The sequence below is a fragment of the Spodoptera frugiperda genome, chromosome 19, assembly GCF_023101765.2.
Source record: "Spodoptera frugiperda isolate SF20-4 chromosome 19, AGI-APGP_CSIRO_Sfru_2.0, whole genome shotgun sequence".
Lineage (NCBI taxonomy): Eukaryota > Metazoa > Arthropoda > Insecta > Lepidoptera > Noctuidae > Spodoptera > Spodoptera frugiperda.
In genome coordinates, this window is record NC_064230.1 from 5,875,183 (window position 1) to 5,899,644 (window position 24,462).

At 40.8% G+C, this 24,462-nt stretch overlaps 3 protein-coding genes across 8 annotated transcripts; 2 read left to right on the forward strand and 1 right to left on the reverse strand.

The window, feature by feature from the left end:
- Positions 1-49: 49 nt before the first annotated feature.
- LOC118280957 (zinc finger protein 135) lies at positions 50-22,893 on the forward strand. 5 transcript variants are annotated; one of them, XR_007706315.1, is made up of 8 exons: positions 50-217; positions 842-936; positions 1,647-1,802; positions 2,256-2,488; positions 3,469-3,664; positions 5,121-5,234; positions 6,184-7,766; positions 22,872-22,893. XR_007706315.1 is itself a non-coding variant. In XM_050700742.1 (7 exons), the coding sequence occupies exons 2-7, from the start codon at positions 868-870 to the stop codon at positions 6,610-6,612; spliced, it is 1,197 nt and encodes a 398-aa protein (XP_050556699.1). In that variant the 5' UTR covers positions 50-217; positions 842-867; the 3' UTR covers positions 6,613-8,302. The 5 variants fall into 5 exon arrangements, 3 of the variants coding, with proteins under 3 accessions (XP_050556699.1, XP_050556700.1, XP_050556701.1); XR_007706314.1 differs by lacking the exon at positions 22,872-22,893 and adding an exon at positions 20,852-20,896; XM_050700742.1 differs by lacking the exon at positions 22,872-22,893 and having other exon boundaries at positions 6,184-8,302.
- LOC118280955 (copper chaperone for superoxide dismutase-like) lies at positions 8,881-17,858 on the forward strand. 2 transcript variants are annotated; one of them, XM_050700772.1, is made up of 6 exons: positions 8,881-9,041; positions 9,967-10,171; positions 11,354-11,535; positions 15,201-15,356; positions 16,211-16,314; positions 16,947-17,858. In XM_050700772.1, the coding sequence occupies exons 1-6, from the start codon at positions 9,027-9,029 to the stop codon at positions 17,152-17,154; spliced, it is 870 nt and encodes a 289-aa protein (XP_050556729.1). In that variant the 5' UTR covers positions 8,881-9,026; the 3' UTR covers positions 17,155-17,858. The 2 variants fall into 2 exon arrangements, with proteins under 2 accessions (XP_050556729.1, XP_050556730.1); XM_050700773.1 differs by lacking the exon at positions 15,201-15,356 and having other exon boundaries at positions 8,887-9,041.
- Positions 21,636-24,397, reverse strand: LOC118280982 (uncharacterized). Its single transcript, XM_035601401.2, has 3 exons — positions 24,174-24,397; positions 23,350-23,481; positions 21,636-22,814 (listed from the first exon to the last, which is right to left on the reverse strand). The coding sequence occupies exons 1-3, from the start codon at positions 24,315-24,317 to the stop codon at positions 21,636-21,638; spliced, it is 1,455 nt and encodes a 484-aa protein (XP_035457294.2). The 5' UTR covers positions 24,318-24,397.
- Positions 24,398-24,462: the final 65 nt, after the last annotated feature.

Genomic DNA, 24,462 nt, shown 5'->3' on the forward strand with positions numbered 1-24,462 from the left:
TTATCTAAATGAAAATTGTCTACTTTTTTTCAATGTTGCCACATACAAAATCTTCCTAACTACGCAATAAAGTCTTTCGTATGCTTATGTCATGGAATGGCGTCCATTTCAGTAATAAAACCACGCCTTGTTGTATTTCGTATTGAATTACGTTTGTTTCGTGGTTTAATTTAGATTCCCTATCGACAAAATCAATATCCTTGAAAGATCTTTTTAGGTAAGTGTCATTTTTATTTTGACATTTGATTACGCCATGCTTTTTTTTTAATTTTTCTTTTTCGGCTTCTTTTTTTTAATTAAAAAAAACAAACGCCTATCTATTCTCGGACGGATGAAAAATTGTGTTTTCGATGATGAAAGTGTTGATATTTTACACATATTTGCAGTTATTTAATGTAAATGAACAGTTTCCAGATTTATGAGACGATTATATGTCGACTTGTCATCAAAATCAATAATATCAAATACCTTTTTTGCCGTGTTTCCAACGCCATAGTCTAAGGTTTTCTTTTTATAAAAAGTTATTTTTGACAATTTTTGATTCCCGCTTTTTCATTATTTATTTGAATTTGTTTCGCATTTTTTGTAGTTTATTTATTTACTATTGCTTTTAATTTTGTGATATATTTCTCCCGTAGCATTTTGTAAGTATCCGTACGTGGAAAACATAACCTTTGTTATTCATTTAAGTCTTTATTTACTTTTTTACTAGTCCACGATGTAAATATATTTATAAAGCTTAATATCTGCAATAATACACGCTATTGATCCCAATATTTATAAAGACGACATCTTATTAGATTCATTTCATTAAAAATATCCAATATTTTGATAATTTCAGAGTGTTTAACACACAATTTTACAACAATGGCTGAGCCACATGAAGAACGTTTTGTAAACGTTATTCCTATGCCGACGTCTCGCGCCAAAGTTAAGGTAAGTTTAGTATAGTCACGGCTTTCATCCCCGAAGGGGTAGACACAGGTGCACATTACGGCACGTAATGCCATTATACAATGTACACACACTTTTCACCATTTGTGTTATAAGTTCTATGTAATAGGTGGTTTTCTTCTGCAGAACACTAGGGAACTACAAATTAAGACAATGATCTACCTGTATGCAAAATCTCATCTAAATCTTGAATATGTTAATGTGATAGAATGCCAAATACAGGTACAAGCTAGTAATAAATAACTAGCTGTTAGCCCTGACTTTGTATGTGCAATCCCATTTTTCCTATTCCTGTAGGATTTTGCAGGAATTCCTTGGGTAAAAAGTATCTTATGTCCGTCTACCTAGGTTACTGAAGGCCCAATTACTAATTATTCTTCAATTTCATACGAGCAATCCCGCTTTTCCTGTTCCCATAGGATATGTATGAAATCCTCATATAAAAAGTATCCTATATCCGTGTATCTAGGTTACCGGAGGCCTAATTACTAAGAATTCTTCCCAATCCCCGATTCCCCATCAAACCTTAAATTCCTAACCCATCAAAAGGACAACAACACACTTGTAACACCCCTGGTGTTTCGAATGTCCATATGCGGCAGCGATTGCTCACTATCAGGAGATCCGTCGTCGGCTCGTTTACTGGCTTATACCATACCATAAAAAATATATCTATCTATCACTATTTACAGAAAGAAATACTTCCTGATGATGAAGATGAGTACCACTGCCGGCTCTGCTGGAAAGGGTTCGCCAGTGAGGTTGCACTCCGGAACCATGCGCGCATGGAGCATATCGATGCTTATGCTTCTGGAAACCCTGCGGTTTGGACTCATGCTAATGATAAGGTGAGGGCTTAATCTATCTATATCTATACTACATATTGTATTGTATGGGGAAACCTCTTATGACTTAATTTAAACCACATGTTTGTTATCATCTTGGCTGACAATATACGAAAAATGAGCGAAATAGGCCCAATAAGTAAGCCAAAAAGTGCATTATTCTCTTTGACCTAATTTGAATACTCTTTACAAATACGGCATTTTTACAGCCGCGCCGCATGTTCGTAACATTCCTAGACAACCTACAACACTACAGCTCTTCTGTGGTTAAGGAACATGAAGCAGTTCATACAGAATTTAATACTTTGATTAATTTAATTATTTAATTAGAAAAAAGCCCAGTAATACTTTGCCCGACTCAGAAATCGAACTTAAAACACCTTGCCCGGCAGTTGCACTTGCGACCACTCGACCAACAAGACCTTAATTTAATATCCCTCTTCCTCAAAATTTCAGAAAAAACCACAAACAGAAGACAGCCTGATCAAGCTGAAGACACAGCAGGTGCTATCCGAGATGGAACCGACGAGCGTGATGACTCTAGCGTCCAACGATGTGAGCTACATTATCATCAAGTCCGATGAAGGTCCAGAAGCGAAGAAGAAGAAGATTGACCGTGTTGTTAAGAAGGATAAGGTTATGAAGGAGGAGAAACAGGTGCCGAGGAAGGATAAAACTGAGCCTATCACGTGAGTACCTACATATTAAAAATACGGTAAAATGGGGTGAATAGAAACTCAGGGGGTGAATAGAAACAAATTGTTTATTAGGATTATTAGTTTGTTTTCATGTTTTTGGTTTTAATAGACCATTTTTGGTTTTAATAATGAATTAATAAAAAATATTTAAATGTTGTAAACAGTTCTAAAACACAACAAAATGTTGTTCTTATTCACCCCTAATTTGTTTCTATTCACCCCGTTTTACAGTAGTGATATTTTTACTTATTCGGATAACTGACTTCAAATGTGGGCTCGCCTTACTTCGGCACTGAGGACCCGGCTAGACCGGAGTGATACTTCACGCCTTTTTCCCATGAGGGAGAAAGTGAGTACCTACATATTAAAAATAGTGATATTTTTATTTATTCGGATAATTGACTTCAAATGTAGGAGAGCCATGCTTCCGAATGGGCCGGCTCGACCGGGGTGGTACCTCACGCCTGTCTCCCATGAGGGTAGGTAGAGACAATTGCTACGAATCTAACACACCTGTTTCGCTTCATCAACAGTCATCAGTCTTTTCATGCATGGTCGTCGGTTAACGGTACTTTTAATTTGGCCCTCCTTTAATATATCGCAAATCTGGTCGCTGTATGTCCGTCTAGAACGCCCTGTACAAAATTTAATATAAAATTCTTCAAAAATAACTAAAATCAGAAAAATATTGCCAATATTATTAGAACTTATGACGGGATATTTACCATGTTTATTCACTTTGGTGATCAGTTAATCCGAGATCATGGCGCTTGCAACAGTGCCGAAATATCGGAAACTCATCGAAGTGAATAAACATGGTAAATATCCCGTCATAAGTTCTAATGATAAAAACAGTTCAAGTTTACAAAAAAAAAAACTTATTACAAAATTGTTGGTAAACATGCCCATGAAAATACAAATAGTTTTCGATTCCCCAGGAACTACTAACAAACAAGTATACTCTTCCACAGCGGCCCCTTCGAATGTCTCCAACCCTCGACCCTGGTGGCAGACGGCACCTGCCACCAGATATTCTTCTCATGCTGCGAGTACTCCGCCCACTATCGGGACGAACATACGCGCCGTAGGAAGGGGCTCCGCTGCCAAGTTTGCGAGAAACCACTAGCCTGCAGCGGGGAGGAGGCACCGGCACCTTATGCTTGCGAGGTGAGTTTGATTTTAATTTACGAGTGTGTGGCTTGATTAGTTTCGAGGTTCGCTTGGGGTCTATGATCATGAACAACGTATACTGCTAATTAATTGATCATAAACAACATACAATAACAAATCAATTTGTTAAGTTTTAATACAGTTTTAAGACTAGAATGAAACCCCAATCCTCATAGCTGTGTAACGCCTCTGGTGTTTCGAGTGTCCATCGGCCTCTCCGGTTGCTGCGGCTACTGGTCCGAATTGTTTGTTTTTTTTTGTATTCGATAGTCCATTTATCGAGGAAAGTCTGCAGGAGCCGAGCAGAGCTAATGAAACCACGCGGAAGTAGTCAGTCATAAATAAAAAAACCGGCCAAGTGCGAGTCGGACTCGCTCATGAAGGGTTCCGTAACAGCAAGTAGATGACATAATATAAAAGTTGTAAAATAACTTGGTTTTACATAGTGTTTGTATGAACGACAAAGTTATATTTGCGGTTTTTGTAAATGTTTTATTTCTTAAAAACTAATAATGATATCTCGTTCAAACCAATTTTCGTTGTTAGTTTTCATTGAAATCTACAGCATATATTTTTTTCAATTTTCTCACTCTCTTATTTTAAAAGTTAGAGGGGGGGGGGGACACACATTTTTCCACTTTGGAAGCGTCTAACTTTCAAACGATTGATTTTGACGAAAAGTGGTTTTAGAAACCTTAATGTCTTTTTTAAAGACCTATCCATAGACACCCATCACGGATATGTAAGCTGAAAAATTTTTTTTTTGAATCAGTTCCATGTATGGAGTGCCCCCCTTTAATTTTTAAATTTATTAATTTTTATTCAAAATTCTAATAGCGGTTACCGAAATACATCATCTTACAAAGTTTCAACTATGTAGGCCCAACAGTTTCGAAAATAAATGGCTGTGACATACGGACGGACGGACAGACAGACAGACAGACATGACGAATCTATAAGGGTTCCGTTTTTTGCCATTTGGCTACGGAACCCTAAAAAATGTTTGTATATCAAAGTATTACTAGGGTTTATCTTGCTTTTTTTAATTTCGTCGGTAGTAACACGAAGTCTAGAGTAGTGTCCAGTATATGGCTATAGGCTCACCCCCTATTACATGGGACTTTAAACACAAATGGTGAAAAGTGGGTGTACAACTGTACATTGTACAGTGGCATTACGTGCCGTAATGTGCACCTCTGCATACCTCTTCGGGGATAAAACGTGTGACTTTATTTATTTTGTGTATATATTTGTTCCGTACATTGTATAGCGGCATTACGTGCCGTAATGTGCACCTCTGCATACCTCTTCGGGGATAAAACGTGTGACTTTATTTATTTTGTGTATATATTTGTTCCGTACATTGTATAGCGGCATTACTTGCCGTAATGTGCATACCCCTTCGGGGATAAAAGGCGTAAAATTATTTATTTGGTCTGTACATTTGTTCCAGGTATGCGGCCTAGGTCTACAGACCAGCAAGGAGTTGTCGGAGCACACGGCGATAGCGCACGTCAAGCTGAAACCGTTCGAATGTAACGTCTGCCACAAGCGGTTCACGCAGCACGTGAGTTGTACTCTATATTTTATGGTGATACACATACACATAATAGGGATGATGACTGGGTCAAAAATAATTTTTTTTATTTTTCGATTTTTTCTAGCTAAATTTCTAGAAATAAGTCTTCTATTTGACGTCAAAAACTTATGACGTCATAATAGACACACACACAACTTCACGCCTTTTATCCCCGAAGGGGTAGGCAGAGGTGCACATTACTGCACATAATGCCGCTATACAATGTACACCCACTTTTCACCATTTGTGTTATAAGTCCCATGTAATAGGAGGTGAGCCTATTGCCATATACTGGACACAATTCCAGACTCCGTGCTACTACCGAGAAATTTTCGAAAATTCGAAAAAAGCCCAGTAATACTTTGCCCGACCCGGGAATCGAACCCGAGACCCCTTGTTCGGCAGTCGCACTTGCGACCACTCGACCAACGAGGCAGTCATAATAGAGTATTTCATTATAAAGTTCATAGAAAATATCGTTTTTGACGGTTCGAAAAAAGTATTGAATTTGACTAGTAGGAAACATGCCTATTACATCAACAGCCTTTAAGTGGCCTCCACTGATCAAAGGTCTCTTCTCACACGGAGACGGATTGAGCATTAATTATTGAGGTTTCCTCGCCATGTTTTCCTTCACCGTTTGTCAGTGGTGTCTAAATAATCTTAGAAAGTACATATAACTCGGTAAAAGTCACATTGATAGATTGATACCTACTTGTCGTTGGTTGCTTTCGAATCCGTATCCTCATGCAAGAGGAGTATGTGAACTTGTATTGTTATTTGTTGTTTATGTTGTTATTTGTTTGTAAACGCACACACGACACAGGAGAAAATCATAGTGTGGAACAATGTTTTAAAAAAATAACAAGATCTGTGATTATTTTTACATAAAAAGAAAGCTCATAAATTATACATCAACAATCTCTTTAATTTCCAGGGCGGAGTCCTACAACACATGCGGATGCACACCGGAGACCGTCCCTTTCCCTGCACTTTCTGCCCAAAGGCCTTCACCCAGAAATCAGGCCTGGACCAACATCTCCGCATCCACACCAAAGTCAAACCGTACCGCTGTGTAGTCTGCAACAAGACCTTCTGCCAATCCGTTCACCTGAAGCAGCATATGAGAACTCATACCAACGTTGCTCCGTTCCAATGTGGGATCTGTGACAAGCGCTTCAAACAGAGCAGTCATCTCAACTACCATCTCAAGAACCACAATCCTGCGGTTATGACCGAAGAGCAAAGAGCAAAGTACTCTGAACTCATCGGTATGATGAACAATCAGGTTTTGGAGCAAGAGGCAACGGTGCAAGTGGAAACTGAGGTTGACAGTGAGTGGTGTGTTGCTATAGCTGAAAGCTGAAGATTTTGTGTTTAAAAAGTGAAAATGAAATAAAATGTGAAAATGTTCAATTCAGCGCCATCTATCGGTAAACGGGCCACGAACAGCCCGGAACATTCACTTTAAATGACTGTTTGTGAGTTAGTGATGATCATAATATGTCGGCCATCCATTAATTACGTCACACGTTAAGGGGGGAGGGGGGGGGGGTCGACGTAGTGTGATTTTATGTGACAAGGGGGCGGGAGGGGTCTTAAATTTCGTGACGTCACATTTCAATTATTATAATCTAACTGTTAAAACACGAACTTGGAACTATTATCGAAAATCTAGATTCTAGATGGAAATTTTTTTAATGTGACGTCACACTAGGTAGGGAGGTCTCACAAATGGGACCAATTGTGACAAGGACGGGGGAGGGGGTCAAAAATAATGAAATTCGTGTGACGTAATTTATAGATGGCCCCTAGTTTTTGTGGAAACTGTGACTTGTGTAGGATGAACTGTTCAGAAGATATTTAGGTGCTAAGGTACCATTATACAGTGAAATGATTGTAAACTGATGGTAGCGTGGACTGTCCAGGCGATACGTACTTAGGTATCGTCATGAGCTAATGGTAACATGTAAACAGTGACTCGTGTAGTGTAGAGATTGTCCAGTCAACTGATGGTAGCGTGGACTGTCCAGGCGACAAACGGCACTGCCATTAAATGAATTATTTAAAAATGTACGTCTGTTTACCATTTTAGGTAGCAACTTTGATAATCTTTACGCCAATGTATGATTCCTATATGCTGTATAGATGTATTGTAATAAATTTTTAGGCCTTTAGGCATAAAGAACTATGGGATGATAACTCAACGAAAATAATTTATTTCGACTTATAAAACGATTGGGCGATTAACGACTATTACTCAAATCCCTCCTGCGTGAGTAATCTAGACGCAAAGTGATGCGGCGCGGTGCGAATACAACAAACTGTGAAAATGTATTGACGTGGCCTACCATTAGTGAATGAATTGAATCTGATGAGTTACCATCCCCATTCCAGACAAAGTATTAATGATATTAATTCCTATCTCGAAATTTTAGGTTGTAAGTGTTGTGAATTTTGCATGTAAAGCAATATCTTCCTAATTTCCTATTTACTGTAGTTTTATTATATATATATAGGGTGACTGGTAATTAGTGAACGATATTTAAACACGTGATTGTATTCATGATTACAAACAACTTTGCCAAAGAAACTTTTTTCTATACTCATTAGTTTTATTTTTATCACAATAACAAAACAACAAAATTTCATTAGCACGCGCGCGTAAAGTTCCAAAATACCTACCTAGTTACTAGTCTTCCGATAACGCGGGCACCTCGCTGCTAACAGCTGATCATGCAAAAGCACGCGCACGACATTTTGTTGTTTTGTTAATGTAATAATAATAAATAAACAAATGAGTATAGAAAAAAGTTTATTTGGGAAAGTTGTTTGTAATCATGAGTACAATCACGTGTTTAAATATCGTTCACTAATTACCAGTCACCCTATATAGTAGTTTTGTTATATAGTGATTGTATAATATAATTAAATTATATAAGTACAGTACAATGTGTATGTGCTTTAAAGTTTATAGATTTTATAGTTATAATTATAACAATACTTTTAACTTAAAGTATGGAAATATGATTTCAATAAATGAATTTTTAGAGGTATCTTTTGCGTTTTTTTTAACAGACCTTAAAGAAGGTTCTCTGATTAAGCTGTGTGTATGTATGTTTGATTATGGCAAATCCCTCTTATGTAGAGGAGGCTCATAGTGTAAACAAGTAGACGGATCACCTGATGGCAAGCAATCACCACCACCCATGGACACCCGAAAACCAGAGGCTTTGATTACAAGTGCGTGGCCGGCCGATTGGGGGTTAGGAATTTAAGCGTTGCTCTGGAATTGGGGATTGGGAAGAGGGTTGTTGGGCTTCCGATAACCTCATTCACACAACGCAAGCGTTGTTTCACGTCGGTTTTTGATGAGGACGTGGTATCACTCCGGTCAAGCCGGCCCAGCAGTGCCAAAGCATGACTTTCCCCTATACTTAATATACTCTTTGGCATGGCTCTCTCATACTTAAGAGTATGATGTGCATACTGCATATATAATTGTATGTATAGTAAACACACCCACAGTATAGTGTAGGACAACTTTAAAAAAAAATCAAAGGGATTTTGTTTTAATTTTTTTCTACTGCGTACATTCCAATTACGAGATGCATGAGCGTGAAACGAAACGCATACGTCATTGTCAAGGTGTTCTGAAACGCGCACGTCGATTTGTTTTTATTCGAGAAAAATACCGATAGCTGATAAAAAACTGCATTGTAATTCAATATTATCGAATAATTATAACTTTATATAGTAATCTAAGTATTCTATACCAAGATGTTGATGTCCAAGGTAAGATATATTAACTTATTTACGAAAACAAACTATAAAACAGGAGTTACGAAATATTATAGTTTATCAATGAACAATTTATGCATATTTTACATGACTTTGCAGTTTAAATAGCTTGTTAATAACCTTGAGAAGGTATCTATTCTCTTTACTAAGAATATTGAATATATTAAAACTCGTAAAAATGTCTTTTAGTACCGAAAGACGAATAAAAACAACTATGGTTACATTTTCTTTTTTTAATTCATGTAAAATAGAGGCAAAGGTCATGGGTATTATACTTCCTTGTATTCGTATAAAAAACCTATTACATAAAACCTATTGAAATGTATATACTTTTAAAAAAAAATTACAATTGTACAATTACCAATTGGAAAAATGTATCAGAGCAATTGTAAACATGAATTTCTTTTTCATGTCGGTCGTTTTTTTCCATTCGAGCTACACTTTGGAAGAAACTAAATGATTAGAAATAAATTGAATCAGTTCTAACTTTTCATCAGCAAAAGTAAAAAGAAGATAATTCTAAATTAATTATTATGTTATCGGCTTACTCACGTAACTGTTTGATGAGGAACTCGACTAGTTCCAAGCCATGTTAGAGGCTAATATTCATGAGCAGCATACCGCGACACGATACGGTGACTGTTGCTGCCACTGATTACAAGTTAATTCTAGGAATATTTCTTTACATTACTTTTCTTTCTCTATGACCTTACAAATATTCTATAATAATAATAAAAAATAATAAAACCCTTTCCACTGATATTCGAGTGTTCTGTTGTTACTGTGTGTGCCTCTTGGCATAGGCCTTCTCTAACAACTTCCATTGAGATCAATCTTTTGCCGATATTCTAACAAAAACAAAAACCATAAAAATACAATAAAAAAGACTTATTCAAATATCACACATTCTCCTTTTCAGCTGGAAGTTCTAGTAGACTTCGGTCCGAAGCCAGACGAAGTTGTCCTAAACAAGACCCTCGCAGAACTGAAGTCCCAAGAAGGAGTGAAAGACGCAGTGTATAAGGAAGGAGCCATATTAGTTGAGACTGCGCTACCGAGCACACAAGTACTGGAGATGGTCTCCAAGACTTCTGGCAAACGAGCTGTGTTGCAGGGCTTTGGAGGTGAGAAATTGTATTTTATGGTATAAGCCGGTAACCGAGCTGACGGATCACCTGATGGTAAGCAATCACCAGATAAAAACACCAGAGGCGTGACAAATGTGTTGCTAGCATTTTGGGGGTTAGGGATTTTCCTTTGGAAGGGTTATTGGGGAATCGGGGATTGGAAAAGGCCCTACTTTTTTTATGCAACACGCTGGTAGTTGAGCATACGTATCACCTGATGGTAAGAAATTGCGACGGCACAAACGCCGGCAACGCACTTGAAACACCAGGGCCGTTACAAGTGCGTTGCCGGCCTTTTGGTGGTTAATGATTTAAGGCAGTTGTCCCACCGGCAACGAGTAACGAGTAGAGCTAGATCTAGCGACGAGTTAGCGAGACGCGGGGAGCGAGTGCGTAGTTTCGATATTTGTGTAGTTCGGCTATAAGCGAGTGTGCGAGTGAGGCGGGCGAGTGTCGCCGAGCGAGTGTTGTCTTTCATAGCTCTTGTCGTTCAGCGACAAACTAGTGAAGCGAGCACTCGCCGGCAGTGTGAACAGTCAGCGATCAACTGTTTATATATGCATCTCTTTTGTTTACACGGAAAGTATATCTATTGTACGTTTCTTGAGCGAGAAAATAGCCGACAACTGCCTAAGGGTTGTTGTGGAATCGGGGATTGGGAAGATTGGGAAGGGGATAATTGAGCCTCTGGTAACCTTGGTTTCACGTCGGTCTTCTGTGAGGCCGTGCTCTGCCACACTTATCGAAGGGAGAAGAACGAGCAAGAAACTCCATTAGAAATTATAAGCCCAGGTTTCTTCACCATGTTTTCCTTCACCGTTTGTCAGTGCTGTCTAAATAATCTTAGAAAGTACATATAACTCAAAAAAAGTCACATTGGTACTGGCCTAAATTAATTATTATGTTATCGGCTTACTCACATAACTGTTTGGTGAAGAACTCGACTAGTTTCAAGCCATGCTAGAGGTTTAAGCCGATAATATGATAATTTAGTGTGTCTCACGAAAGAAAATTAAATTTAGCTCTATGGATGCATTAAGGTGATTTGATTTGAAAGTTATAATTAAAAGATAATCTTACAAAGTACATGTAACACGGAAAAAGTCACATTTTCACTGGCCGTTGGCCGACATTCATCATGATTTCACCACACGACAAAATTAACTTTTTTTTTCACAGAAACCCAATCAGCAGTAGCGATGATATCGAGCCAGTCCTGCTGCAAGATCAAGAGGCAGGTGCTGGGAGTGATCAGGTTCCAGCAGACGGAGGAGGGTGCGCTAGTAGCTGATGGCAGCATCGACGGGCTGCCGGCAGGCATGCATGGTGTGCACGTGCATACTGCTGGGGACTTGAGCCAGGTTTGTGTGATAAGTGACGCTGTATGACAGATGGCGCGATGACACGATATGATTAATGACGCTATGTTACCAGTGACACAATTACCAGTGATACAATATGATCAATGACACAGAATGTCCAGGGCCGCGATATGACCAATGACGCGTAGTGACCAGTGACACAAACACAATACGACCAATGTTGCGATTTGACCAATGACGCGGTTTGGCCAATGACACGACATGACTAATGACGCGGTTTAGCCAATGACGCGATATGGCCAATGACGCGGTTTGGCTAATGAGGCAATATGACCAATGATGAATGGTGGCCGACGGCAGCATCGACGGGCTGCCGGCAGGCATGCACGGCGTGCATGTGCATACTGCTGGGGATTTGAGCCAGGTTTGTGGGACTAATGATGCGGTTTGATCAATGACGTGATATGATCAATGATGCGAAGTTACCAATGACACAATTACCAGTGATACAATATGATCAATGACACAGAATGACCAGTGACATAGAGTGACACGATATGATCAATGAGGCGTAGTGACCAATGACACAATATGGCCAATGTCGCAACATGACCAATAACACTATGCAATGACGAATGGTAGCTGACGGCAGCATCGACGGGCTGCCGACAGGCATGCACGGTGTGCACGTGCATACTGCTGGGGATTTGAGCCAGGTTTGTGTGACTGATGACGCTGTTTGACCAATGGCGCGGTTTCGCCAATGACGCGGTTTTACCAATAATGCGGTTTGACCAATGACGCGGATTGATCAATAACCTGATTTGACCAATGACGCGGATTGATCAATAACCTGATTTGACCAATGACGCGGATTGATCAATAACCTGATTTTTTTTTTTTTTTATATATTGAATGGGCCGACGTTTGGCCGCTATCTCGCCTGATGGTAAGTGATGATGCGGCCTACGGTGGAGCACGTCTGCCCATAAGCAACCTATTCACTCGGGCTTTGAAGACACCCAGGTTGTACCCATCAGGAAACACAGACTCCGGCAAGGAGTTCCACTCCCTAGCAGTTCGCACAAAGAAGCTTGAAGCGAAGCGTTTCGTGCGAGTGGGTGGGATATCCACCATGAAACGGTGACGCCTCGCCGATTGTCTTGTGGTTCGTTGATGGAAAGGACTAGGGGGAATCAAGTTGTGCAGTTCCCCTGCACACTCTCCGAAATGTATCCGGTAAAAAACGGAAAGGCTTGCGACCTTGCGCCTGTGTTCAAGGCTTTGAAGCCGGGCCTCCACAAGCGCATCATCATTGATGAGCTTCTTGGCACGCCTTTCAATGCGCTCGAGCGCATCCAACTGGTGTCTAGCCGAGCCGTCCCAAAGGTGAGAACAGTACTCCATACATGACCGAACCTGCGCCTGGTACAGGCTCAGTAGTTGTTTCGGTGTGAAGTACCGTCTCACCTTCGAGAGGATACCCAACTTCCTACCAGCCAGATGCGCCTTCGACTCTATATAAGAACCGAAGTTTAGCGTTGGCGATAGAGTTACGCCCAGAAGCTCAAGATGATCCGATATTGGAACGGATACATTTCGGAAAGTAGGAGTCAGCGGAAATTGACTCCGTTTGGCAGAGAAGAGACACGCCTGGGTTTTGGTAGCGTTGAACTTGACCAAGTTGGCGTCACCCCAATCGGAGACCGCCTTCAAGGACGAGTTCAACCGTTCGACCATTGATTCTCTTAGAGACTGGATCTGTGTTCCGCTAGTCCGCGCATCGGACACATACCTTTCAACAACTGTGCTGTCATCCGCATACCCAAAGATACCGGGCTTAAGCAGGTCGTTGATGTGCAGCAAAAAGAGCGTTGCTGAAAGTACTGACCCCTGAGGGACTCCGGCGTTGATGCCAAATTGGTCAGACGAGCAGCCATCGATGACTACTCGAATTGACCGATCCGTCAGGAAGTCTGCAATCCATCTGCACAGATCAGCGGGAAGTCCATACGCAGGAAGCTTGCCGACAAGACTGTCGTGCCATACCCTGTCAAAGGCCTTAGATATATCGAGCGAGACAGCTAATGCTTCCCCGTGCTTCTCGATGGCCTCGCTCCAAATGTGAGTGGCATACGCAAGAAGGTCCCCAGTAGATCGGTTGCGGCGAAACCCATACTGCCGATCGCTGAGGAGGTCGTTACCTTCAAGGTATGCCATGAGCCTGTTGTTAAGCACACGTTCCATACTCTTGCAGAGTATGGACGTGACCGAGATAGGTCGGTAATTATTGGGGTCGGCACGACTACCTTTTTTGGGCACAGGCTGCACGTTGGCCAGCTTCCATGCAACCGGCACTTGACCCGTCTCTAAGGAAAGGCGGAACAGACGTGTCAGGATTGGAGACAACTCAGGCGCACAGGTTTTTAAAACCACGGCTGGGATTCCGTCGGGTCCACTGGCCTTATTCACGTCGAGATTACGCAACGTCTTATATACCTCCTTCTGTCGGATGCGAATTTTCGACATTTTTGTCTCGCAAACGTTATGTAGAGAAGGAGGCATAGCGCCACCAGTATCAAGACGTGAAGACTCCGCAAATAGGGAAGCAAACAAGTTCGCTTTCTCTACTGCGGTGTGAGCCAGCGTCCCGTCAGGCCCCAGGAGAGGCGGAAGTGAGGGGCGGCAGAAGTTCGATTCAACCGCCCTGGCTAGGGACCAGAACGCTTTACTCCCCGCTGGGTAGGAAGCCAGTTTGTTCCCTATTCGGCCAATGTGGTTGAACCGAGCCATCCGCAGTGCCTTTTTGCATGACTTGGCAGCCCGGTTGAAGGCTCTCTTCTTCTGAGGAGTGTCGCCAGCCTTACGGCGCCTGGCACCCGCCCATGCCAAGTATGCCGCATGCTTTCGCGCCTCAGCACGTCCGCAGTCGGCATCAAACCATGGACGAGTGCCACCGGAAGATGCTGCGTCCGAGAATGGGATGTAGTATTCCATGCCCTGACGCAGCACCCCCGCTACGGCATCCGCACAAGCTGACGGGTCACTGGATGAGAAGCAAACAGGCCGCCAAGGATAGGATGCAAAGAAAGATCGCATCCCATCCCAATCTGCTGACTTGTACCGCCACATCCGCCGAGATCCCCTGGGACTAGGATCCTGCGGCGAGTGTGTGGATACAGATTTCACCAGACAGTGGTCAGAACTACCCAGGGGTGATGAAACTGACACTGATTTAACCAATGACGCGGTTTGGGCAATGACATAGTATGACCAAGGACGCGATATGATCAATGACGCGATGTTACCAATGATACGAAGTGAATAATGACACAATATAACCAATATTGCGATATGACCAGTGAAACAATATGTCATAAATTATCGTGTCATAATTGGTCATAACCAATGACGCCATGTTACTAATGACACGTTGTGAATAATGCCACAATATGACCACTGACGCAATATGACCAATGAAACAGAATGTCCAGTGACACAATATCAATGATCAAGTCGCGATATTACCAATGACGCGATGTACTGGATGAAGAATGACACAATATGACCAATGACACGATATTATAAATCGGCGCTCTGACTGATTAGTTCATTTGCGCTGGTCAATCAAAGCAGACCGCCAAACGCGCTCTCGTTTCGTTTTCATTCAGTTCGTCGTACATGGAATATTTCTCCATTCCCAGGGCTGTAAATCTATAGGCGAGCACTTCAACCCGTGCGGGGCTCCACACGGTGGTCCCGAAGACCCGAAGGACAGGCGCCACGCCGGTGATCTTGGCAACATCATCGCTGATGAGAACGGACGCGCTACCTTCAGAATAGTCGATAATGTACTAAAGGTAAATTAAATTTCCATCATCGAACCACAAGACAATCGGCGAGGCGTCACCGTTTCATGGTAGATATCCCACCCACTCGCACGAAGCGCTTCGCTTCAAGCTTCCTTGTGCGAACTGCTAGGGAGTGGAACTCCTTGCCGGAGTCTGTTTCCTGATGGGTATAACCTGGGTGTCTTCATAACCCGAGTGAATAGGTTGCTTATGGACAGACGTGCTCCATCATCACTTACCATCAGGCGAGATAGCGGCCAAACATCGACCCATTTAATATAAAAAAAAAGTGTAACAAGTGTGGGAGAGCCATGCTTTAGCACTGCTGTGCCGGCTCGACCGGAGTGATACCACGGCCGAGCAGGAAGCCGGCGTGAAACTACGCTTGTGTTGTGTGAGTGAGGTTACCGGAGGCGCAATTAACCCCTCACCAATCTTCCCAATCCCTGATTCCCCAACAACCCTTAAATTCCTAATTCCCAAAAAGTCGGTAACGCACTTGCAACGCCTCTGGTGTTTCGAGTGTCCATGGGCGACGGCGATTGCTTACCATCAGGCCATCAAGTGATCCGTCTGCTCGTTTACCGGCTTAAAACTACCATATACCATACCGTCACTAATGTGTTGCCGGCCTTTTGAGGGCTAATTTAAGGGTTATTGATGAATCGGGGATTGGGAACATTGGGAAGGGGGGTAATCGGGCCTCCGCTAACGGTATCACGTCGGTTTTCTGTGAGACCGTGGTATCACCTATCATTATTTCCTACCTAGAGTAGTTCCTAACTTTTAATTTAAGTAGTTTTTTAAATGTTAGGACACCCTAAAGATACGCATCAATTTATTACATCTATAATGTATTTCAGGTATGGGATATAATCGGCCGATCAGTGGCTGTGACTGAAAGAAAGGACGACCTCGGTCGAGGTTGTTCACCGTCCTCGAAGATAGACGGCGATAGTGGGACACCGTGAGTATACTTATTTTTTATATATTTTTTTAATATTGCCCCACACTAGGATTTTCTCCTATGTCGTGGGTGCGTTTACAAACATACAAGTTCACATACACATGACACATACAAAGAGTTGCTACATACATACATAACCTCACGCCTGTCTCCCATGGGGGTAGGCAGAGACTATGGAACGCCAATTGCTACGAATCTTACACACTTCTTTCGCTTCATCAACAGTCATCAGTATTTTCATGCATGCTCGTGCTCCGTGCGGGAATCAAACCCGCTACACGTTGCACGGCAGCCAGTTGCCCAGCTACCGCACCAACCGTGCATGCATAGTCCAGCAGTGGACTGTCACCCGCTGTTCATAATAACACTAACTTTTTAAAATATGATTTTATTGTAACTTTCGTGAGACATACTAAATTAATTATTATGTTATCGGCTTACTCACGTAACTGTTTGACGAGGAACTCGACTAGTTTCAAGCCATGCTAGAGGCTCATATACATGAGCAGCATTCCGCGACACACGACGCGGCGATTGTCGATGCTACTGTCTAAACTAGTCGAGTTCCTCGTCAAAACATTACGTAAGTAAGCCGATAACATAATAATTAATTTTTAAAATATTTTTTTCAGGATAGCATGTGGCATCATAGCTCGTTCAGCGGGCGTGTTCCAAAACCCGAAGCGTATATGCGCATGCGACGGTGTCGTGGTGTGGGACGAGAGGGACCGCCCTCTAGCCGGCAAGGGCAGAAGAGAGGAGAAGCAAGAGAAGCAAGAGAGGAGATGTTGCCAGAATCATAGTAATAACGCTAATGTTAATCCTTGTTGTAAAGTTTAATTTTAATAGTACGGCCTCGCAGGAAACCGGCGTGAAAGGGGGACAAATGAGCTGGGGCCTTAGTCTGCTATTAGAGGGACGGAGCTATACAACCTACATAGCTCCGTCCCTCTTGCACTGCTTAATGATCGAGAGAGACGGAGCTATACAATCTACATAGCTCCGTCCCTCTCGCACTGCTCAGTGATCGACCATTCTGACACAATTGTAATAGCAGACTAAGGGCCCTGATGGATTCCCTGATGGTAAGCAATCCCCGCTCATAGATACCCAGAATATCAAAGGAGTTACAAGTTCATCGATAACGGGGACGGGGGACGATGGGGCGGGGAGTGTTTTACCCTCCGGTATCCTCATTAACACGGTGAAACACGCCCAAGAGAGGGTAAACTCTTAAACCCTCAATATGAATGGACTGGCACGACCGGAGTGATATCACGGCCTTGCAAAAAACACCAAAATAAAGGCCGAATAAAAAGGTTTGCTACGAATTTATATCTCCTGTGGTGTTGCGGGTTCATGGACGCGGATTGCTTGCCATCAGGTAACCTGTCTGCTCGACTGCACGCAGTAATATATTTTTAATTTAATTTAATTCATATAAGTACATAATACTGCTTTAAGTAATGTATATGGGAAGGTATATACTTGTATAAGTTATTTTTCATTGATTTGAATAATAAAAACATGTTGTTATTGTTGAATTTGTAGTTTTTTTTAAAGAATACTACTGATCTACCATGAAGCAAGTACAAAGTGGAGATGCCATAATGTGATTGTGTACTGTGACACAAAACACGGCCCTGTCCAATGATATTATAAGTAAAAAGGTGTAGATAGGTTATGAGCGCTCAGTAAATGGCACATCCCACAAAAACATTTCATGTTAAATGTTGCCAAGACGAGACCATATAGCTCGCACTGTCAAAAAGTAATCAGATCCCGTGTAGAGCCAAGTTTCTAACCCTATACTTTTGAACTGGCGAGTCGGCCGCACGGACTTTTTGCTATTCGTCATATGGGCTTGAGCTTAAAAATCTATTCAATCTTCTAAACTCTTTCCGTGCGGCCAACTCGCCAGTTCAAAAGTATAGAGTTAGAAACTTGGCTCTACACGGGATCTGATTACTTTTTGACAGTGCGAGCTATATGGTCTCGTCTTGGCAACATTTAACATGAAATGTTTTTGTGGGATTTCATTTCTTTTTGTAGGTTGCTTATGATAGAAAGATAAAATGAGCGACAAATTCACCTACTAAACTACTAAATTTATAAGAAAATTGGAAACGTAATCCTAATACTTTTTATCAATGAAAATTAAAACACTAGTATCTAAACCTTTACCTACTAAACTACTAACAATTAAATATTAGGCAAATGGTTTTTTTCTCCGCGATAGCAAACTTTTAAATCACCGAAATATTCCGAAAACTTTTCATTCAACGAGACAACTGTCAACGACGTCTGCCCTCGCGCGTCTGCCCGCGTTCGGGTGCCGCGCTCGCTGACGGGCCGATTATATTTAGCTACTGCGCGGGGACGAGGGGGCAGGCGGCGGGCGTTGGCGCATACTATACTTACGATGCTTATGTTCAAAAGTATAGGTTGATTAATAAACACTTACCGAAGTGAAGTGTAGTAATATTATTCATATCTAAGTACTTATGGGTAGGATAATGTTTTGATTTGATGAAAAGTTTGTGTTCTATGTACTTGTGTATAATTTTCAGATCTCAAGCAGGAAATAGGGAATTAAGTTTCCCTATTTCAGATTTTTACCCCTCCGCGGCCGCATTCAGACCTCTAGCGTCAAAAGTTGCGGAAGTCTCGAACAAACTTTCACCCCCTAGTTTAAGGGGTTGGGGGTAAAAGTTCCAAGTTTTAGGATTTTTTTGTTGTTTGGGTACTAATACTAGCTTACATACCAAATTTCAGTTTTCTAGGACTTCAGGAAGTACCTTAAGAATTTTGTTGATCATCAGTGAGTGAGTGACGAAATCGGGGTATTTTAGATATCAATAATAAAATCTAAAGTATAAGAGCTATGCAATTGAAACTTTAGAGGTTTATTAAGTCTACCACTGACATTATATCCTGAAAATTTTGTTTGTCTGGTATAACCCAAACTCAAGTTATGAAGGTTCAAAAATACGACGAAGCGCTTCGAGAAAAGGTAGGTAGTGCCCTTGCGCTTCGCTTGGCTCGTCTTGGCGGGGGCACTACCGTGCCCCCAGATTAAAATGTGGACAATTGGCAACGTGTTTGTAGTATTTTTTTAAAGAAAATTTACCCCGCGTTAGGATTTCCTGTGTCGTGGGTGCGTTTACAAACATACAATTTCACATACACATGACACCCAGACCCCGAACAACAATTTGTGCATCACACAAAGAGTTATCCGGTGAGGGAATTGAACCCGCAACATTATATTGTGCTTATGTCTTGTATATGGACTCATAACACAAATGGTGAAAAGCGGGTGTACATTGTATAGCGGCATTACATGCCGTAATGTGCACCTCTGCCTACACCTTCGGGGATAAAAGGCGTGACGTTACGTTACGTTACAAATACAATGTAACACCCACTCTTCACCATTTATGTTAAGAGTCCCATGTAATAGGGACCAAGCCGTCACACACGGCAATGCATATAATAAAACTACAAAATAATGTGTCATATATTTATTTGAATATATTATTATAATAAAATTGTGAGTTTTACTTACATAAGTATAATAGATAGATAAATATTTCAACACATACAGGTTGTCCCTAAGGGCTCCCACACAAAACTGCGACGCGATGCGAATTCGCATCGCAGGAACTTGCGATACGATTTAGTGCGGCGTAGTTTTGTATGGGAGCCCTAAATCGCATCGCAGAAATTCGCATCAAAGGGTAAAGTCGACATCCAAACGGCACCAGGTGATTGGCAAGGTTTCAACATTTATTAGAAAAAATAAACTCTAGTGGTCAAATACTCAAACGTCACTCAATTTTAAGACGCCCTCAAGAATAGTACTGTGCCTACAATTTTTTTGTGTATGACAGAGATAGCACGATATTTAAGTTCTACAGTTTTTAAATTCTCTCCCGGGGTCGAAATTCCTTCACTATTGTAATGTTCAAACACAACACTACCTCCCATTAAAGCCGTGGCAGATACTTTTAGAACACCTTATATAAATCATATAGTCTATTTTTAATAGCTAATCCAATAAGACACTTAAAATTCAACTTTAACATCTAAGAAATAGAGTTGACATTTATTTATTTAAATATTTACATTGAGAAATCAGCTTCTAATTTCATTGTATTTACATAGGAGTCCATATTCTCATAACTAGATAAAATATACATAGAAGAATAGATTACATCCCAAAATATACCTTATCACTAGTATATTTAAAGTTTATAATCGTAATTAATTTAAAAAATCCCTTTTTGCATACATCTAACTAAATATTATATGTAAATGCAAGTTTGTGTGTATGTATGTTTGTTACTCAATCACGTCAAAATGGCTGAAGGGATCGGGATGGAATTTTGAAACAGGGGTAGATTATGGTCTGGAATAACAGATAGGCTACTTTTTATCCCACGGGGACGTGGGCAAAGCCGTTAGCAGAAGCTAATGCACTAAAGGTAAATTAAAATAGTTTAACATACAATAAATAATAAGGTCGACAATATAGGGTGACTGGTAATTAGTGAACGATATTTAAACACGTGATTGTACTCATGATTGCAAACAACTTTCCCAAAGGAACTATTTTTGTATACTCATTAGTTTTATTTTTATCACAATAATAAAACTACAAAATTTCGCGCGCGCGTTCTTTCTCATGATCAGCTGTTAGCAGCGAGACGCCCGCATTATCGTAAGACTAGTAACTAGGTAGAAATTTTGGAACTATCATCGATGTATCGTCACGCCTTTTTATCCCCAAAGGGGTAGGCAGATTTGCATATTATGGCACGTAATGCCACTATATAATGTACACATACTTTTCACAATTAGTATTATAAGTCCCATGTAATAGGGGGTGAACCTATTGCCATATACCGGACACAATAACAGACTCCGTGCTACTACTGAGAATTTTTTGAATAACCGAAAAAAGGCCAGCAATACTTTGCCCGACTCGGGAATCGAACCCGAGACCCCTTGCCCGGCAGAACTATGACATGTTTCAATATCGTTCACTAATTACCAGTCACCCTATACATCTATGCATAGTACAATATTAAATTAGTTCTAAATACCCTTCCTCTCTCCTACGAATTTTATATTTTGCGAATTTTACTTTCTGTGCCCGAGAGGATCCATAATTGTGACTAAATACTGTATTTTCAACACCTGTGTACATTATGAATGCAATAAATACTTGAAATACTTGAATAATCACATCTCTACGGCCCAAAAAAGCTACCACAGGCCAAAAACCCTGTACTTTCAAACGAGAAATCATAATACCGTCAAATGCTTGAATTATCATCAAAACAAGTCTGAGTCTCCGCTGAACTAAAGCTCAACAACACATCGGACTTCACCGAGGTCTTCGGTTCCTGAGTCTGAGTCTCCGTTGAAGTAAAATTAATGCTAGCAGGACTAGAGGATAAACTATCAAAGATCTTAAAGTTCCTTCCACTGTCATGGCAGCAGCATGTCTGTGTCTCTTTAAAATTCAAGTCCGGAGACTGTGTTTGTGAGCTCAAAGACTGAGTTTCCTTATTGGAACGGCTTAAACCAAATTCCACTGGAAACGTTTGTGTCTGAATGTCTGATAAGGACACCGCTTCAGAAAAAAACATGTCATCTTCACTATTCTGTGATTTTAAACTTAATAAGTCTTCGAAGGCTACTTGTGTTGATATTTCATCGGTCTTCGTTTCATTTTGAGCCCAAGACGGTAAGGCCACATCGTTGTTAATGTGCTCAGGCACTTGTGTAGCAAAGGATTTTTTTGGACTATCACAGAATGCATCTTTAAGATCTTTAAGTTTAGCAGGTTTAGAGCTTTGCTCATTGAAATTCCAAGATTCAGTCACGGTTTCAGCGTTGATCTCTTCTGAAACTAAAGTCTCCGGTTTCTTATTCTTCTTTTTTAAATCTATATCGTTTTCCAGCTTCCTTTTCTCTGCTTTCTCAGCTTTATACATTTGATGTACATTAGGATGCTTCCTCTTTAAATGGACCATTAATTTTTCATTCGTATTATACTTTGTATCGCACATCTGACAAATAAACACATAATTACAGCTCTTCGAATGCCTTTGAAAGTCAGTTTCGGTTGAAAAACACAACCCACAGTCGTTGCAAAGAAACGATTTAGTTTTATGCACTTTGTTGATATGTTGGTTTAAAAATTTTCGTCCGGTAAACCATTTCTGTTTTTTTGAAGACACATGGTATACACATTGGGCTTCAGCGCAGTAGTACTGCATCTGAATTTCTATATTTTCTGATAGATTATGTGTTTTCTTCAAATGTGCCTGTAGATCACTCTTTTTAAGGAAGTTTTCTTCGCAGTGGTATGGGCAGGGGAGACGGATTCTTGCATCGGTTTTCGGTGCTGTGATACGTATGTCTAATTGTTTATCGTGTAGAATGCAGGTGACTTGATTCTTGTGTCCCTTCTGTGGTTTGGTTTTGGTCTGTGGAATAGAATAGAAATGATAAATATATTAGAAAAGGGGGCAGAGTGGATATAGGGTGACTGGTAATTAGTGAACGATATTTAATCACGTGATTGTACTCATGATTACAAACAACTTTCCCAAAGAAACTCTTTCTGTAAACTTATTAGTTTTATTTTTATTACAATAGCAAGACAACAATATTTCATAAGCACACGCGCGTATAGTTTTTCAAAATACTAGGCTTCCGATAACGCGGGCGCGGGCACCTCGCTGCTAACAGCTGATCATGCGAAAGCACGCGCGCGAGAAATTTTGTTGTTTTGTGCTAAAGATAAAATTGGTATGTGGACTATTTGTGACAAACAAATCATGCATAATTTTTAAGTCTTTGACTGCCAATAGAAAACTGTTGAAGGCAAATAGTCCGCTAACATCGGTCACCGGTGACCACAATGCAGTTCAATGAGTTAATCTGCCCCAAGCCTTTTAAAAAGCGCTTGCGAAGCCGCAGCCGGAAAGCTAGTAAAAAAACTAAGAAAGAAAACCATACCCTGTTAACTATAAGTGTAGATTTCAATATCCTGTCAGACAGTTGACATCGATCCTGGAACTGCTTGCAGCTGATGAGGGCAGCCTCACAGGAGGAGCAGAGCAGCTCTGATATACCAGGCCTTCTGCTCGTCTGCAAGGAGGCAAAGTCAAAGTCATATCATTTATTTCGATTAAACCATATACTTAAGTACTTTTGAAACATCAACAAAGAAAGAAATAAGCAATAGTCTGTCAGTCTGTGAAGCTAGGTGTTTGTTTTAAAGTGTAGCTTCAAATGGAGAAGAATGAGCGTGAAACTCCATGAGTGTCAATCTATCCTTAAATATACTAATAATTATATAAAGCTAAAGTTTGTTTGTTGAAGACTGCCTAATTTGTCAAGTGGTTGCAAGTGCGACTGCTGGGCAAAGGGTCTCGGGTTCGATCCCAGGTCGGACATACATTTTACTGGGATTTTTTTGGTATTTCGCAAATTTCTCAGTTGTAGCACGGAGTCTGGAATTGAGCTCAGTATATGGTTATAAGCTCAGCCCCTATTACATGGGACTTATAACACAAATGGTGAATATTGGGTGAACATTATACAGTGGCATAAGGTGCCATAACGTGCACCTCTGCCTACCCTTTCGGTGATAAAAGACGTGACGATACGAGAGAGTTTGCTTGCTTAATCAAACGCGCTAATTTCCGAAAGTAATGATCAGTTATAAATAATTATTTTTGTGTTGGATAGTGCATAATTACGAGCTATATGCTATAGGCTTAAATAAATAAAGATAACACTTTTTTTTTTTTGAGCAAGGGAACCTTTTATATACTTACTTCAATAGCAGTAACTCGAAAATAATCATCATGAATTCCCCATTCATAAATATTCTTCATTTCACCCGACTCTGCCAGGCAACCGCGACAGACCACGGCCAGCCGACTGAGCGGGATGTCTAATTTAGTAAACGGTACAGTCATTGTGTAATGTTTTTCTAATTAAAAACAATAATAAACAAGGTTTACGCCGACATCGCACTTTTAATGTGAATTTGACAGGAAGTAACTGACATTTAAAATTGCAAAATATTGATAATACAATACGTTTTGTTCTACGTAAACATAG

Bases quoted from the DNA above. Each gene is read 5' to 3' on its own strand.
- LOC118280957 (XM_050700742.1), top strand. From the start codon at position 868: ATGGCTGAGCCACATGAAGAACGTTTTGTAAACGTTATTCCTATGCCG. The intron at 937-1,646 runs GTAAGTTTAGTA...CACTATTTACAG, and splicing joins CGTCTCGCGCCAAAGTTAAG to AAAGAAATACTTCCTGATGA. The intron at 5,235-6,183 runs GTGAGTTGTACT...TTTAATTTCCAG, and splicing joins ACAAGCGGTTCACGCAGCAC to GGCGGAGTCCTACAACACAT.
- LOC118280955 (XM_050700772.1), top strand. The intron at 11,536-15,200 runs GTTTGTGTGATA...CTCCATTCCCAG, and splicing joins CTGCTGGGGACTTGAGCCAG to GGCTGTAAATCTATAGGCGA. The intron at 16,315-16,946 runs GTGAGTATACTT...TATTTTTTTCAG, and splicing joins GACGGCGATAGTGGGACACC to GATAGCATGTGGCATCATAG.
- LOC118280982 (XM_035601401.2), bottom strand. From the start codon at position 24,317: ATGACTGTACCGTTTACTAAATTAGACATCCCGCTCAGTCGGCTGGCC. The intron at 23,482-24,173 runs GTAAGTATATAA...GCCTCCTTGCAG, and splicing joins TTCGAGTTACTGCTATTGAA to ACGAGCAGAAGGCCTGGTAT. The intron at 22,815-23,349 runs GTATGGTTTTCT...TCTATTCCACAG, and splicing joins CTACACTTATAGTTAACAGG to ACCAAAACCAAACCACAGAA.